This window comes from Ranitomeya imitator, chromosome 8 (genome assembly GCF_032444005.1).
Source record: "Ranitomeya imitator isolate aRanImi1 chromosome 8, aRanImi1.pri, whole genome shotgun sequence".
Lineage (NCBI taxonomy): Eukaryota > Metazoa > Chordata > Amphibia > Anura > Dendrobatidae > Ranitomeya > Ranitomeya imitator.
Genome location: NC_091289.1, coordinates 29,461,598 through 29,474,632, shown reverse-complemented (window position 1 = coordinate 29,474,632; position 13,035 = coordinate 29,461,598). Strand labels below are relative to the sequence as shown.

The 13,035-nt window shown below is 42.5% G+C and overlaps 1 protein-coding gene across 1 annotated transcript in view; it reads right to left on the bottom strand.

Annotated features, from left to right (window-relative positions):
- The window catches only part of CFAP20DC (CFAP20 domain containing), a 396,453-nt gene that overhangs the window by 326,014 nt on the left and 57,404 nt on the right, over positions 1 to 13,035 (bottom strand). Inside the window, exon 5 of the mRNA XM_069736631.1 lies at positions 5,009 to 5,081. Within this exon, the coding sequence (XP_069592732.1) occupies positions 5,009 to 5,081 (73 nt within the window). The remainder of the gene's footprint in view (positions 1 to 5,008; positions 5,082 to 13,035) is intronic.

Genomic DNA, 13,035 nt, shown 5'->3' with positions numbered 1-13,035 from the left:
AGCAACACGGGAAGATTGTACATGGAGTAGACGACTGTCCCAGTTCTTGATTGACTGCATTCCTTGTATGACTTTCTATTGGATCTTAAAGGGGTTGTGCACTTCATCTTGATTTTAGCAAACGTACACTTATAAATGGAAGGAGGAAATCGGAGACAAACCAGTAATACCAATTGTGAGGCAGTGAGGAGAGATCATACGCGAGGTTCGATATGTGTCCCCCGCTGGAGTGCCTTGTGTTCGCAGCAGAACGCCTGTGAATCAAAAGGCAAAATAAAACAAAGAGTTGATTGGGTCCAAGTAGATTTTTAGGAAAACTCGTCAACGGTTTTTATTTTTAGAGCAATTTGCAGGTTTGGTAGTGGGCCGAATCCCTCTCCCCACTCTGGGTTTTGGAAGTGGCTCTATGGCCATGATTCTATTTAAACTCTCTCAGTTTTGTCTTGCGTGTGTCAGTTTGGAGTTTGCAAGCTGCAGAGCAGGAGGCTCTGCGCAACCCAGGTCTGTGTAGAGCTAACACTGAACCACGGAACTCAAGGCGGCTGACGCACACCAAGAGACACGGCCGGGCCATTGTCCACGGCAACGGGTTTTGAACACGGACTGTATTTGTGGAAACTCGGCTGCAATCTGGAGGACTTCACTCCTGTATGTGAGTCTGAAAATAAAGACACTGTTTACGTCGAACTTTCCGTGGTCCCTGCCCATCTATCTCACTGCACGAATCCTGCTGCAATATATCATGTATTACTATATCATTCTCAAAACATATTTGTTAAAATTAAGATAAAGATAAAGAACGATTCACCAAAGTTTTCATGTTGAACTGAGCCCACTTATTCGGTACAGCAGGATATATATTTTTTTTTATTGTCTTTTCCCAGTGCGTTACTGCCTACTTTTGATTGGTCAGAAAGAAGAAGAAGAACAAACCCCAATGAAATCTCTGGTAATGCCCATTTGGACTTGAGAGGAGAGCTACTAAAAACATTTGTAATTAGACTGGCAGAGATCAGAGCTGAAAGCTACCAGTTAGTCACACTCGGATCTGTTTTGCAGTGAAGAGAGCAGGCTGTTTGTCAATACTCGTCCCACACTGAGCTTGATCTACTCTATTGTTGGAATATGTTCTTCTTTCCCCAGTGTGTTACTGCCTGCTTGATTGGCCAGCGATAGAAAGAGAAAGAAATACACGCCTCTAGTGAAATCTCTCTGGTTATGCCCACTTGGACAAACAACTTTTTAGATGCCAAATACTTTGACCGCTAATATCTCTCCATATGAAATGCAAAGTTAAAAAAAACAAAAAATGTTTTATTCTGCTCAGCAACATCTATTACATCGTGTGTCCAGCTCAACGTGAAAAAATTGATGAAAGATCTTCTTTAAAAGAGTAAACCGATAGTAGACATTTAAGATGCCTCCAAGCATTAGGAGAGAAAGGTTAGTGTAAAATGGTTTCAAACAAAATGGCCAAAAGCACAAAAAATGTAAAATAAAACTAATCTATCAGTTTATTTGCTACTATAAGTCTATTGGACTTTTAAGAGCACCCAATACCCTTTACTGATTACTTAGCTCCTATAGACAATGATGGGGAGGTCCAAGTGCATGCTCTCCACTGTAAATTATGAGATTTATGGAAATGAGCGGTCCCAAGAAGACACCAGAATTATAAATGGTACCTGGCTGGTTCATCAAATCTGTAGTAGATTTTCCACTAGGAGCTACCCCGCTTCCATTACATCTCATAGACTTCAATAGAAACTGTTCTGGTGCATGTATCCATGGACTGCTTTCTTCTTTCTATTTCTGCCTTCCTCAACCAACAATGGCCATTTTACCTGACATGGCAGATGTCAGAGGACCCCCGTTCTGCTGACCGGTGTGAGTCCCTAATGGAAAACTCCATATATGAGATGATATGCTAAATTTCCCACCAGTGTTGGTTCATAATATCCCAGCTCCTATAACTCGAATTTGCTATAAAATTCACCAAAAATTCACATTCTCCGGGATCCAATTTTTTTGTGATCAAATTTGCTTGAATTCGGCAGAATTGAGGCCAAACACCTTTTCATCTTTTTTGCCGCCTCCGATCTCTGATGGGTTTTCCACTAGCTCTGTTCTTCATTATTCAACACCTCCAAGGAGGACCAACTCATGAGGTCACGGCACTGGATGCCCCAAAGAGTTGAGTTTGAAGAGAAGAAAACTGGAGCGCGAAGGAAGGGGGCCAGCAGAAGACCAGGCGGGGAGCTGCAACCATTGGACAAGAGAGATGAATTTTATATTTTTTATTTTGTAAATTTGGGCACATTTGATTCGCATTAGATCCGAATCGAATGTTTTGTCTCATTTTCGAAAGAATCTGACAAATTCAAATTTCGACAGATTCACTCGTTTCTAATCGACCCAATTCTCTCGGTGGTGTGACCCTAGACTTAGAAGTAGTAATCAGGTCTTATTTTGGTACTAGTAAAATAAAAATTAAAAAATAAAACATATTGAAAGTATATATATAACATTATAAAGTGTGCTATGGACGTACACAGCAGCGGGAAGGTTTTTGGCATCACTGCCGGATGCTGGCCTTAGTTTTGCCTTTGGCTCTGGCAGTGACTAATAGGGAGCATAATGAACACGTTGAGCTTATCAATATGTATAGACGAGTCCTTCTTGTCCTTAAAAACACTGCTACTGTCTCAGCAGCCGTAAAAATTTTTTTAATCAATTTCTGTAAGGAACAAGTCACGAATGTGAAGTAAACAGCCAGTAATTAGACCTATATCAGTAGACGTCTCCTTATACCTAGCAGATGGCTGTAATTAGTCATATATATATATGATATACATAATAAGAGTGATCGCATTGTCACTGCGCCTTAGAAAACTTTTCTCCTATCAGGGAGCTCAGTCGGAAAAAGGAATATAAGTTCATTCTTTTCTTTAAATTACGTTTTTTTTCCCTTCCGCACAGCAGACCTGAAACAAAGGACGGTCTTAGTTTACCGTTTTCCTTAAATGATGAACGGCCTTGTTCGGAATCTTGCCTGTTTATGCAGCAGAATGCAGAATGCAAAGGATCAAATCAACATTGTAGCAGACATTTTCATCTGTGTACAAAGACTACGTTACATGCTGCACAACATGCAAACACGGAATTTACGCTGAGACGTGAAAAGCATTTTCTTTCTCTTTTCGTGACCTTTCAATTAGCTCAGTTGCTTTGAGCTGATGATGAGGATGCATTGTTTTAGGCTCTTTTTGTTTCCAAGAACTAGTAAAATTACAACAAACTACGGTATTTCTAAAAGTCTTGAAGGGGCCGGAACGTACGTTGAGGTTCGTAGGGCAAGGGATATTCAGTTTCAGAAATCGAAAATAAGGCCTCCTGTTGCCCGATCACACCCTTTCATCCTGGGAAGGGGGGACCCAGTCTCATCTGAAGGGTAGCAATATCCTCTGACTATTTACCTCTATGTAGATAGAACTTTAGCAGAGGATGTAAAAATTCCAATAAAAAAGGAGGAAGGGCGAGACATAGGCTATGGGCACAGGGAGACTTTTTGCAGAGTTTCCATAGCCAAAACTGAGCTGAACGAAAGCTTTTTAGGAGTTTTGAGATTTGGAGGAGGAGGATTTTGAGAGTTTCCACACAATTTTTGCTCCAAAAACGGTTATAAAAACTCTGTGTGCACAAAACCCAAGTCCTTTAAACTTTCCAGTGGCTTCAGCTGTGCTGTTCAACTTATACTAAGGGGTAACGTTTCTACTTGTGGAGAGAGACATGCCTGACATGTTGGTGTAAGGAGACTTATATAGGCCGTGTAATGCTTCTCTGGGAAATTAAGTATGTAAATTGCCTCTTCAGAGAGGAAGAGATCTCTAAAGGGAACCTGTCATCCCCAAAATCGATGGTAAGCTAAGCCCACCAGCATCAGGGGCTTATCTACAGCATTCTGTAATACTGTAGATAAGCCCCGATGTAACCTAATGCACATCACGTGATTTACTTAATTGGTTGTTGGCTCTCAAGCAATTTGCCTAATAATTCTGCACACTGTGTATATTATCAGTGGAAAATGCTTCCTTCCCCACCTATTAATATTATTTTCTCTATAGCACTGATCATTCACTCTTAAAACTGCTTGAATCTGTCTACAGCTCTGTCTTCAGTGAGGGATCAAACCACCTTGTGCTATTGAGATGAGAACATTTGCAATACCGCATACATCATTAGATGAAAATGCTTCCTTCCCTACTTATTAGTCTCATCTTCTCTCCTGCACTGATCATTCACTCTCAAAAACTGCTTGAATCTGTTTACACCTCTGTCTTCAATGAGGGATGAAAGCACCATTTGCTATAGTCATGAGAATATTTGTAATAATGTATATATTGTCATCAGAAAATGATTCCTTCCCCATTTATTAGTATTATTTTCTCTCCTGCATTTATCATCCACTCTCAAAAACTGCTCCAATCTGTTTACAGCTCTGTCTTCAGTGAGGGGTTAAAAACAGCTTCTGCTATAGAGATGAGAACATTTATAATACCGTATATGTTATCAGAGGAAAATGCTTCCTACCCCACTAATTAGTCTCATCTTTTCTCCTACACCGATCATTCATTTTCAAAAACTGCTCGAATCTGTTTACAGCTCTGTCTTTAGTGAGGGATCAAAACACTTTCTGCCTACAGAAGTCTATTGAGGAGGGAAAAGTGAAGAAAGAGATGATAAAATGAGGCTTTTACTGCAGCGGAAAATAAACTGTACAAAGATGGAGGATGCAAGTCAGATATTGATCAGTTATTGTCTTGTTCCTCGTGTACGCGGACACGGCAGCTTATTCTGATAAGTGCAGTTATACTTTAATTACCGCTAATTTCATAAGTCACAATTTCCAATATGAAAGTATGCCAGAACCCATTAATGGCCGTCAGTACTAAATCAATTGATCAAGTGTCTCCTGTGCAGAAATTATGCAGTTGTTTCTTTTACTCACAGGAGTTCAGCAGAGAAATCTTGTCCTAGCGGGATGTAAAGCTGAAGGATCAGGAACCTTTGGATCAGTCCAACTAAAGATGCCAAGAAAAAAAAGCCAAGTTTAATGTTTGATATATTGGTGAGTGGACGCAAGCTCCAACATAATTTCCATAATGGATTTAATTAATACCTAGGAGGATTTAATGAGAAGCATCCACCAACCTGATACGTACATACACAGACATCAGAGATCTAGGCCAAAACATGTTCAATATCTCCATGCCCGATAAAGCTAAGGCTCCATCATAATCAAACCTCACCAGATCTACCCAATCAAAGCCCTTTAAAGGAAATTTGTCACCATTTCTTGCTACCCGATTATAACCCTTATTCCAGTGATGTGTCACTTACTAAACTGCTTGCTGCAGTTTTGAAAAAAAAAAATCACTGTTTTCTCTTCCGCAGATCTAGCAGTTCTCTAAATGCTGAGCCAGAAAGCTGCTAATCAATTCTGGGAGCATGGCTGGATCGGGAAGCACAAAACATTTAGTCCTATAGTGATAATCTCCCGCTGATAAAACACTGGTTGTATTGAAAACGGCAAAACACAGCCTAATAAGTGACCCATCGCTGGAATCAGGATCTATGTCTCTATATTATGCTGTTTTCAGATTAGGAAGAATACATTTAATATCAGATTCCCATTAAAGTCACCAACAAAGGCCAAAAATCCAATCAAAATTATAATTACTGTGAGACTCATTGGTACCGCAGCCATTTTTTTAAATTTTTGTTCTTTCATTACTGTTTTGCAAGAGCCATCATTTATTTTTACCATCAACCTAGCCTTAGAAGAACTTTTTTTTTTCCAAGGCAATTTGTCTTTGTTCTGGAACCATTTAATTTATCTATAAAAAAATGAAAATTATAGAAAAAAAAAATGTAGGACCATAATGACATGCTGGGATTACTGCAAGACTGGCATCATTGGTATTGTTGTGCTGTGGCCTATATGGCTGTACCACTAGTTCCAGTAGTAAAATGATCCCCACGGGTTCCCTTTAAGGACGGAGTCACTTTAAGGAGCAGTGACAAATGCAAAGTCTTTGAAAAGGTCTTTCGTTAAAAGAGAACGCCCTTAGTATGTTATAACATAGATTATGAATGCGACAAAAGAGAAGCTACTGAGATTTGCATCCCGCATATAAAACGTGAGGCGCATTGCAGCTGGTTTAAAGTTAAGGTCAAGTGTTTTTCGAGGGCCAGGAAAACCGCTATGTGCATGCCAAATACTGTGCCACTATTATATCATAACCCCATTCTTAAAGGAAATCTGTCAGCAGGATTTTAGCCAACAGCATGGTGACCCTGATTCCAGTGATGTGTCACTTACTGGGCTGCTTGCAGCAGTTTTGATTAAAATCACAATTTTTTCTGCTGCAAAATCTAGCAGCTCTCTGAATGCTGAGCTCTGTATAACCCCGCCCACATCGCTGTGCTCTCTGCCTGTGTACACAGAAAGCTGCCAATCAGTGGTGGGGGCTGGGTTACACAGAGCTCATGCATATACTTGACTACTAGGCAGCAGCTTTACTAGTCCTCTCATGATCTCCTCCTGAAAAAAAACAGGGATTTTATCAAAACTATACTGTACTGAGCAGCCCAGTAAGTAACACATTGCTGGAATCAGGGTCTGTGCCTCTACCTTATGCTGCTCTCGGATTAGGTGGAAAAAAAACTGGTGATAGATTTCCTTTAACTTGTTGATTTTACCTGCATTTATTCTGCATGGAGGAATTTTTTGCACGCAGGAATGATATTTTTTTACGGCTGCCGTGGTTTGAGCTATAATGAGCATTTATGGTATGTCGTAAGGTGGTTTTATCAAGGAGGTCTTTTTAGGAACAGATCTGTTCATGGTTCATGTGTCCGTTTTTACCATCAGTTTATTTTACAGATGGATAAAGAAATAAATGACAACTCTCCTATCTTATGCAATGTTATATATGGACAGCACACTGATGACATCCATGTGCTTTATGGCTTTTTCACCGACCCTTAGGCTTTTTTTACACATACCGTGTTTTTTTGCGGCCCCTTATTGCCGGCCTTTTTTGCGGGTCGTATCGACGCAATTTTCACGGTCTGCTGCAATAACGGACCGCAAAAAACTTGCGAATCGCTGTTTTTCGGGTTTCCAATACTATGGAAAAAAAACGGCGTTCCGCAAAACCGGAAGTCACGACGGTGCAACCGCAAAAATAAGTTTCCGTTGTTTTTGTGTCTGTTAGCCGTGAAAAAAAAATCGAGCAGGCTCGATCTTTTTCCCCAGCCGTAAATACGGCCCTCACGGCCATAAGGCGCAGAGTGAAACTATTGCGGCCCGTTTTTGCTGCCCCATAGAAATCTATCGGGGCTGCAAAAACGGGCCGCAAAAACAGCGGCATGTGTAAAAAAAAAGCCTTAGACTTGTATTGTGGCTCTTGTCATCAGTGCTGTTGAACAGGTCTCCATGAGTTTAGCTTCCACGGACACAAGGTCCGTGAAAAAGGACATGTCAACAGCCCCATAAAAAACAAGGACATGTCAACAACCCCATAAAAAACAAGGACATGTCAACAGCCCCATAAAAAACAAGGACATGTCAACAGCCCCATAAAAAACAAGGACATGTCAACAGCCCCATAAAAAACAAGGACATGTCAACAGCCCCATAAAAAACAAGGACATGTCAACAGCCCCATAAAAAACAAGGACATGTCAACAGCCCCATAAAAAACAAGGACATGTCAACAGCCCCATAAAAAACAAGGACATGTCAACAACCCCATAAAAAACAAGGACATGTCAACAGCCCCATAAAAAACAAGGACATGTCAACAGCCCCATAAAAAACAAGGACATGTCAACAGCCCCATAAAAAACAAGGACATGTCAACAGCCCCATAAAAAACAAGGACATGTCAACAGCCCCATAAAAAACAAGGACATGTCAACAGCCCCATAAAAACCCACGGACATGTCAACAGCTCCATAAAAAACAAGGACATGTCAACAACCCCATAAAAAACAAGGACATGTCAACAGCCCCATAAAAAACAAGGACATGTCAACAGCCCCATAAAAAACAAGGACATGTCAACAGCCCCATAAAAAACAAGGACATGTCAACAGCCCCATAAAAAACAAGGACATGTCAACAGCCCCATAAAAAACAAGGACATGTCAACAGCCCCATAAAAAACAAGGACATGTCAACAGCCCCATAAAAAACAAGGACATGTCAACAGCCCCATAAAAACCCACGGACATGTCAACAGCCCCATAAAAAACTAGGACATGTCAACAGCCCCATAAAAACCCACGGACATGTCAACAGCCCCATAAAAAACAAGGACATGTCAACAACCCCATAAAAAACAAGGACATGTCAACAGCCCCATAAAAAACAAGGACATGTCAACAGCCCCATAAAAAACAAGGACATGTCAACAGCCCCATAAAAAACAAGGACATGTCAACAGCCCCATAAAAAACAAGGACATGTCAACAGCCCCATAAAAAACAAGGACATGTCAACAGCCCCATAAAAAACAAGGACATGTCAACAGCCCCATAAAAAACTAGGACATGTCAACAGCCCCATAAAAACCCACGGACATGTCAACAGCCCCATAAAAAACAAGGACATGTCAACAACCCCATAAAAAACAAGGACATGTCAACAGCCCCATAAAAAACAAGGACATGTCAACAGCCCCATAAAAAACAAGGACATGTCAACAGCTCCATAAAAAACAAGGACATGTCAACAGCCCCATAAAAAACAAGGACATGTCAACAGCCCCATAAAAAACAAGGACATGTCAACAGCCCCATAAAAAACAAGGACATGTCAACAGCTCCATAAAAACCCACGGACATGTCAACAGCCCCAGAAAAAACCATGGATAGGACAGATACGTGCAACACTGGATCTGGATGACGACACAAATGATCGATAGATGAGAAACACCACTCATGAGTCAACGACTCCCCATCTCCACAGATGGCGCTAGGAACCATTAATGGCACATTTCGTGTCTAATCGGCGCACCCCATAGACTGATCAGCTGCTCCTCCTAGAAAGCAAGCGTCGTCTGCCATGAGAACACCCTTTAAATGCCTCCATCATCAGATCAAAAATTGTGCAAAAATTTGTCTTTTTGTAGTCTTAAAATTCTCCCCCCTTCCAACAAAAGCTAACACAAAGTCATAAGTCTGAAGAACTTTGGTGTCCTCAAAATAGAGGGTGGGGCATTTATATGGATACACGTGGGTGGGCCATTTATATGGATACAGCTGGGAGGGCCATTTATATGGATACACCTGGGTGGGCCATTTATATGGATACACCTGGGTGGGCCATTTATATGGATACAGCTGGGAGGGCCATTTATATGGATACACCTGGGTGGGCCATTTATATGGATACACCTGGGTGGGCCATTTATATGGATACACCTGGGCGGGCCATTTATATGGATACACCTGGGTGGGCCATTTATATGGATATACCTGGGTGGGCCATTTATATGGATACACCTGGGTGGGCCATTTATATGGATACACCTGGGCGGGCCATTTATATGGATACACCTGGGTGGGCCATTTATATGGATACACCTGGGTGGGCCATTTATATGGATACACCTGGGCGGGCCATTTATATGGATACACCTGGGTGGGCCATTTATATGGATATACCTGGGTGGGCCATTTATATGGATACACCTGGGTGGGCCATTTATATGGATACACCTGGGTGGGCCATTTATATGGATACACCTGGGTGGGCCATTTATATGGATACACCTGGGTGGGCCATTTATATGGATACACCTGGGTGGGCCATTTATATGGACACACCTGGGTGGGCCATTTATAAAGTTGGATCCAAAATGGCTGACTTCAAAATGGCCGCCATGGTCACCACCCATCTTGAAAAGTTTCCCCCCTCCCATATACTAATGTGTCACAAACAGGAAGTTGATATCCCCAACCATTCCAATTTTATTTAGGTGGATCCATATACATGGCCCACCCAGGTGAATCCATATAAATGGCCCACCCTGTATTGTGCGTTGACTGATACTCAGGGGTTAAAGCACATCGTCATCTAATTGTAAAGCGAACATGATAGATCTTAGCGGCGTGAGAGTGAAAAAGAAAGTCTGCGCCACTCTCGAATTGATTCCCGCTTTGTCGTCATTCCACATGTTTCTCCGTGTATCACAAGTCATAAGATGCCTCAAGAGCCATTTGGGATTATTATTACTCCACTCAGGAATCTATAGACACAGAGGAGAATAGATTGTAGAAGCTCTCGGCAGTAAAAGCCTGCTGCGGAGACCAGAAGCCAACATGTACAATGAATCCCTTTTAGTGATGCAGTATTATTACTGTATGTCACATTGTGTATGAAAAATAACGCATCGATATGAGCTCCCCAGGGTCCTATAAATGAATGAATATCAGCGAGTAATGCGAGAGCCAAGAGCTCTTCAGATGTGATATCTCATGGATGAAAAACAGTAATTATTTCATGTATTTCATTTATTAATAATTTATTTGTTAATTTCTTACAAACTTTATTTGTTGTTGCATTATTTTATTTATCTATTTCTATATTCTTCGCTGCTTAAAAATGTTAAAGGAAGGCTTGAATCAGATATCGGATCTTGATGAACGTAAGGTCTTACTCTTTACTGACGTTAATTCTCTGTTTTTTTTTAGAACATAAGGACGTATCAACAAGTAATGGGAGACAAAAAACATCACCCAATTGAGAGCTTGATTCCAAATCATCCTTAAAATCAAAGTACAAAGTCGAAAATGGAAAAAAATTATTATGGCAACTCAATGTCTCTAAGCAGTTCTGACATTCTCCGTGTGAGATGAAGGATGATGTCCTGGGGCTCTCCTCCCCAGGGGCATAACGATCCTCTGCACCCTCTGCAATCGCAAGCAGGCCCATGTGTGAGGTCACCTGGATGTGCGTCCTTGGGTGAAATGTATTGCTGTGCAGAGACCCGCTGCCTCCCTGCACTGCAATTCATGCTGCCAACCAATCAGAGACTGACAACAGATGTTGGGTTGCCTGTGGCAGGTGGTGCATGGCATTGACTGTATGCGCTGCCCATGCTGATACACTGAAGTCAGTCATCTATGCTGGCTATAGAGGAGGACATCACACATTGTACTGGAGAAGAATGGAAGGGGCCCAAGATGGGGGCATTATAAAAGGAAGGGGTACAGGATGAGGGGCATTGTACAATGATGGGGGACATTATACCAAGAAGGGACCCAGGATGGAGAACATTATACCAGGAAGGGGATCAGGATGGGGAAAATTATACAAGGAAGGGGATCAGGATGGGGAAAACTATACAAGGAATGGTGTCTAGGATGGGGAGCATTATATAAGGGAGGAGCCCAGGATGAGGAGCATTATACAAGGGAGAAGGCCTTGATGGGGAGCATTATAGAAGGGAGGAGCCCAGGATGGGGAGCATTATACAAGGGAGGAGGCCTTGATGGGGAGCATTATAGAAGGGAGGAGCCCAGGATGGGGAGCATTATACAAGGGAGGAGCCCAAGATGAGAAGCATTATATAAGGTAGGGGCCCAGGATGGGGGACATTATACCAGGAAGGGGTCTAGGATGGGGAGCATTATATAAGGGAGGAGCTCAGGATGAGGAGCATTATACAGGGAAGGAGCCCAGGATGGGGAGCATTATACAAGGCAGGAGCCCAGGATGAGGAGCATTATACAAGGAAGAGGCCCAGGATGGGGAACATTATACAAGGGAGGAGCCCAGGATGAGGAGCATTAAACAAGGAAGGGGTCTAGGATAGGGAGCACTATGCAAGGTAAGAGCCCAGGATGGGGAGCATTATACAAGGGAGGAGGCCTGGATGGGGAGCATTATAGAAGGGTGGAGCCCAGGATGAGGAGCATTATACAAGGGAGGGGTCCAGGATGGGGAGGATTATAGAAGGGAGGAGGCCAGAATGGGGAGCATTATATAAGGGAGGAGGCCAGGATGGGGAGCATTATACAAGGGAGGGGTCCAGGATGGGGGGCATTATGCAAGGGAGGAGGCTAGGATGGGGAAAATTATACAAGGGAGGAGCCCAAGATGAGGGGCATTGTACATGGATGGAGCCCAGTACACCAAGAAAGAGCTCAGGATGTAGAAAATTACACCAGGAAGGGGCACAGGATGGGGGACATTATACCAGGAAGGGGCCCATAATGGGCAGCAATGTTATAGGATGGGGCCCAGAATGTAAAAATTATTTCTGTAAAGAGCCCAGGATGGGGGAAACTACTACAAGAAGGGGCCAGGATGGGGAAGATTATTACAGGAAGAACTGAAAGTAGTTCTGAGAATTTGATCCCGGTACCTAACAGCAGTAAGGGTGTAGTTGTCTATAATAACCATCACTGACTGACTGACAAACTGGTTATGCTGGATGAAGTCAAGGGCAACCGAACGTTGACAACCGTGTCTTCAGACTAATGTCTGTCACTTCTGCTCAGTGTCTTCTGCTCTCATCTCTGAAGAGATTGGGGGCCAATGATAGATGTGATAATGGTGTACTCTGGTGAATGCCAATCACACTACATGATGCTGAGCTGTGACAGTTTAGTCAGAAATACTCATACTCAGTAGCCACTGGAGGTAACTTTTGCAGAGATCTGGAATTTGTCCCCCTGTACCTCCTTCCATAAAGGAGCAGATACCGGTCCTGCTGCTGGGTTTGTGCCCCTCTACGGTCCTGTCTGGCTCCCATTCTAACAATCTTGTCCTGCTATCTGCTCCATGCTCTTGAGACAATGCTGGGAGGCACAGAAAGCCTTCTTGTGATGGCCCATATGGATGAGCCATCCTAGAGGAGCTAGACTACTTATCCATCCTGAATGGGATGCAGGTATCACCTCCTGCTACCATTGTCACAAGGACTTTAGGAAAGTGCAAAACTAGAGAAGAATCAGACA